This window comes from Colletotrichum graminicola (assembly GCF_000149035.1).
Source record: "Colletotrichum graminicola M1.001 genomic scaffold supercont1.82, whole genome shotgun sequence".
NCBI classification, from domain to species: Eukaryota; Fungi; Ascomycota; class Sordariomycetes; order Glomerellales; family Glomerellaceae; genus Colletotrichum; species Colletotrichum graminicola.
The window spans coordinates 65,382-69,514 of record NW_007361086.1 but is presented as its reverse complement, the minus strand read 5'-3'; the positions used below and the strand labels follow the sequence as shown (position 1 = coordinate 69,514).

The window sequence follows — 4,133 nt, the reverse complement described above, 5'->3', positions numbered from 1 at the left end:
CTGATATCTCCGGGCGATTGATATCGCAACACTTTTATATTATATATTATTATTAGTATAGAATCTAATCAAAGTAGTTAAAGCTATACTATTATTTTAAAAATTCTTAGAATAATAATATATATATATAATACTACTTAAGACTTAAATAATTTAGTATTACTCTTTAAGTAGTTTTATATAAGATATCTTACTACTTTATATATACTATGTAGTATATAAAAATAATAAGAAGTACTAAATTTTATAATAAAGAATATAATACCTAAGTTTTAAAATAATATATAATATTATAAGTAAAGCTTCTTAAGCTAGTGTATATCTTCTTATAGTACTAATATAGCTATAGTATTTTTAAAGATTTTTTATCTTTTTATCTTCTTATATTATTCTATATAATATTATTATATAACATAGCTTTTTAATTATAATAAATAATATTTAAAATATATATATAGTACTAAGTAAGCTCAAAATAGAATATATTAAGCTCTGTATTATGTATTATATCATACTTCAATATTTTAGTTATTAGTACTATTTATTAGTTTAAAAAGCTATAAGAAGCGTAGGGGTGTTACCGGCCCGGATGTGGGGGTGGCCCGGAAGTAGGGTGGGGGGGTTATGGTATACCCCACTTGTCAGCAGCAGCCCTGTTACCGCTAATCTGTCTAATACAACGCTAATCTACGCCCTCCTCTACGGCTACTACTCTAGCTTAAAGGTTAGTAGTCTCTGGGAAGAGCTTAAGAAGGCCGACGGCGCGTTAAGGAAGAACCTGTTGCAGGTGGACAAGCTCGCCGCTGTACAGCTTCTGCGCGAGTTCTTCTGCCGGACCGCGGACGGCAAGTTCCTTAGCTATCTAATTATGTGCAAGATGCCTATTAACAGGTCGATGGTTGAATGCCGAGTTAATGATCGCTTCGCCCCTACAGTCGCTACGCTAACACGTAAGGTTAACAACGTAGTCCTTACAAAGCTTTAGTCCTCAACCACGTCTAGTACTGGCACCGTCGCTAGCTAGAACGCTAGTTACACCAACCTGCTCGGCAGGGACCTAGACATCTGCTACCTCAACCTCGTCCTCAACCTCCCCGGCCTCCTACAGGCCGTATACGACGCCAAGGCGGCCGATAAGCCTATCCTAACCCTTGCTACCGAGCTGTCGAAAGCCATTAGTTTAGGTAGTAAGGTGCCGGCCCCTAGAGCGTACCTCTAGTAAGGACATGTCCCTAGCGCGATTTAGGATTGACTTGGTACCATCCTTGCCCCATGCTCCCGGCTGGAGGCTTTGCGCGACGTCTGTCAGACCGCCTACTACGACAAGACGACGACGAGTAATAGTGCTACTTTAAAGGCCTAAAGAATATGTTGGTGTTCACTAAGTGGCCTTTTATTACCTACCTCCTATAGCTATAGGCAGAGAGCAATCTAGACGGCAACAAGTACTAGTCCGGCCTGCTTTATAGCGGTATAAGCCCGACCGAGCGGCTAGACCTAATTAAATAGTTTAGCGCCTTCACCAAGCTGAATAGGAGCCTGAAGATAAAGACTAAGATCCTTATTAGTACCTACAACCTCGCTAGCACGGGTCTTGACGACCTTAAGGTTGCTAACTACCTCGTCTACTATAGCGTGAACAAACACGCCACCAAGGTCTCCCAAGCAAGCGGCCGCATCAACCGGCAAGGACAGCCGCTGACCTGCTTTATCTAGTCCTTGTAGTTGTTGGAACAGCCCCTCGACCGTCTAACGCTGTCCCTATGGGACAGCCGCGAAGAGCTCTTTGGGCAGCGGGGTATCCTAGGAGAAGTCGCGTGTTAGTCACACCCGGGCGACACCAAGGTTCAGTGAGACGCTGTCCTTACGCCACGCCGCCAGATGTTCAAAGCAATGTCATGATAGGTGGGTGTGGGTGCGCCTTAAGGGTATATCTAAGATCGTTATTACGATGGAATAGAACAAGCCAGGACCTAGTCGTGTGCACGTGTGACTGGACGAGACACGACTACAGGAGGCGGTATGTAGTAGATAGATAGATAGATAGACTACTAGTGTCTTGACTATTTGTAGAATATTAGCGTAGAGAACGTAGGGTAGATAGTACTTGCCCTTGAAAGCGAACTGGCTTTTTGCTCTCAAAGAAGTTACGGGTCACACGCGGCTTTCCTTGAGCTCAACCTGTTCCTTGTAGCAATACTTAGCCGGAATACTACCAATATCCTCAAATAGGGAGATAAGGATAATGTCTTTACTAACAGGATATAGATAAAAACGTAGGGTTAGCGTCTAAAAGTGTCTAATAAATATATGCTAGGTGCTATCTCATAGGCTAATTTATCTGCTGCAGACCTATAGAACGATGTAAACAAGACGTATTATCGGACGGCCATTAATAAGCTAGCTCTGCCCCAAGCGATACTTAGGCATAGCCCCTCTACACTCTGTTCTACTCTTAGTTAATTAAGTCACTAAGAGAATATATCAGCTGTCTCTTCCTAATTACCTATTCTATTAGGAGGATCGTGATCGGCGCAGGGAGTCAACAAGGGGGAGTATTTACTAGGATTTAACAAGCACCGTATGTGCGTACAGCTTTGATATTAGCAAACTTCCTATTTGGATCCATTATAACAGCCTTCCTCTTCCTACTGATAGTGTTGGTAACCTTAGCCTCTAGAAGCTCTATCTTATGCTGGGCGGCAGCTAGCTCAAAGGACTGCTCTTCAAAGCCCACAGTAACCTGAATATCGGGTGTCCTGCAGTGTTATTTAGTCCATTAGCTTCCGAAAGTGCGTTAGGTTCAACTGGCAAAGGGTAGAAGAGACGCATTCCCTGCTGCGCTGATCATATTAATTGAAGCGGATCGCAGCGTATTGTATCAGTCAAAAATGTATACCGCTTGATTCTGACCTACCCTCTTAGCAGAATCCGCGTTTATATACCCTTACTGTCTCCGTTGCCTAATGCTTTATGGTGACTATATCCATCATATGCCTTGCATACCTTCTGTCTATTTTGGCCCGTTGCGATTGGTACTGCTTCTTAAAATGCGATCATTCGGCCAGGGTCAAATATTCGCTTTGCAGTCTCCTGGACGGCCTCGAAGCTCATCAAGTTGCAACTCCCGCTCTCCAAGTGGTTACAAACGGCTGCCAATGTACCAAATTCCTTACGGCAACTTTGTTTCGGGCAGTGGTAGAGTTTCTGCTGGTGTTTAGGTGATTGAAGGTGCTGATTCAAGGAATCGAGACGTGCGAACCCACTCCCGCAGAGGAAACAATCGAAGGTCTCGGTATCGGCATTCCAGGATTCCGACGTTGCCTCAAAACTGGTCGATGTAGACCACTCCAGTAGTCGTTTGGTCAGCACGCTATTTGGATCACTGCGCTGGACCGCTTCGTAGACTTTCATCCGGTCCAGGGGCGCTTTCGGATATGCACCCTGTTCAAGACGTTGAAAAACGCCGGCTGCCGTCACGCATGAAGCGTTGCAAAAACGACAAGATGCGTTCTTACCCCGATGTTGTTTGCCGTTGCGATGCTGTAGACGTCAGGTACTTGTAGCGGTTTCCGGTTGGAACACAAACCATGTTAATGCTGTTCAGATCTTGGAATCCGCGATCGCAAGGATCACAATAGAAATGTTCCTCAACTTCGTGTTGTCTAAGATCTTCTTCGTTATCGAAAACCTCGGAGCAGGCGTCGAAATCACAATAGTGTTGGGGTTCGTCAGAGGCTGAATCTGCCCAGTGACCAAGGGCATCCATATGCTGTTCGACTGATCTTTGGCTGTTAAAGTAGCGGTCACAGCTTTCGCATTCATAATTGGGAACCTGATGGGACTTGGCAGCCACATGCTGATCGCGAGCCGTCCGCGTCGACCATGTCCGCCAGCATGTGCCACAGGCAAAAGCCATCATCAAAAAAAATTGAAGCTGATATCAAAAGATTAACGCTAAGAGTGATGAAGATAACTCTGAACAGACTGGAATTTCTGCGAAAGAGAAACCCTTTCTATGTCCAGTCATCAAACTGAAGACCTCCCCGCGTGGGCAGTGCGGATGGCAGCTTCAGTGCGCCAAAAACAATGTCACCACCGTCTCAGGAGGTTGACGCCTCAGCGTGGAAATA

At 44.5% G+C, this 4,133-nt stretch overlaps 2 protein-coding genes across 2 annotated transcripts; one reads left to right on the top strand and one right to left on the bottom strand.

Moving 5' to 3' along the window:
* Nucleotides 1–589: 589 nt before the first annotated feature.
* GLRG_11331 (uncharacterized protein) lies at nucleotides 590–1,716 on the top strand (the record flags this gene model as incomplete). Its single annotated transcript, XM_008101996.1, has 4 exons — nucleotides 590–870; nucleotides 936–950; nucleotides 1,033–1,218; nucleotides 1,515–1,716. 4 exons carry the CDS (start codon nucleotides 590–592, stop codon nucleotides 1,714–1,716), a joined length of 684 nt encoding a protein of 227 aa, XP_008100187.1.
* A 1,329-nt stretch (nucleotides 1,717–3,045) lies between these two features.
* Nucleotides 3,046–3,919, bottom strand: GLRG_11330 (uncharacterized protein; the record flags this gene model as incomplete). The annotated part of the gene is made up of 2 exons (XM_008101995.1): nucleotides 3,046–3,543; nucleotides 3,590–3,919. The coding sequence occupies 2 exons, from the start codon at nucleotides 3,917–3,919 to the stop codon at nucleotides 3,046–3,048; spliced, it is 828 nt and encodes a 275-aa protein (XP_008100186.1).
* Between the last annotated feature and the right edge of the window lie 214 nt (nucleotides 3,920–4,133).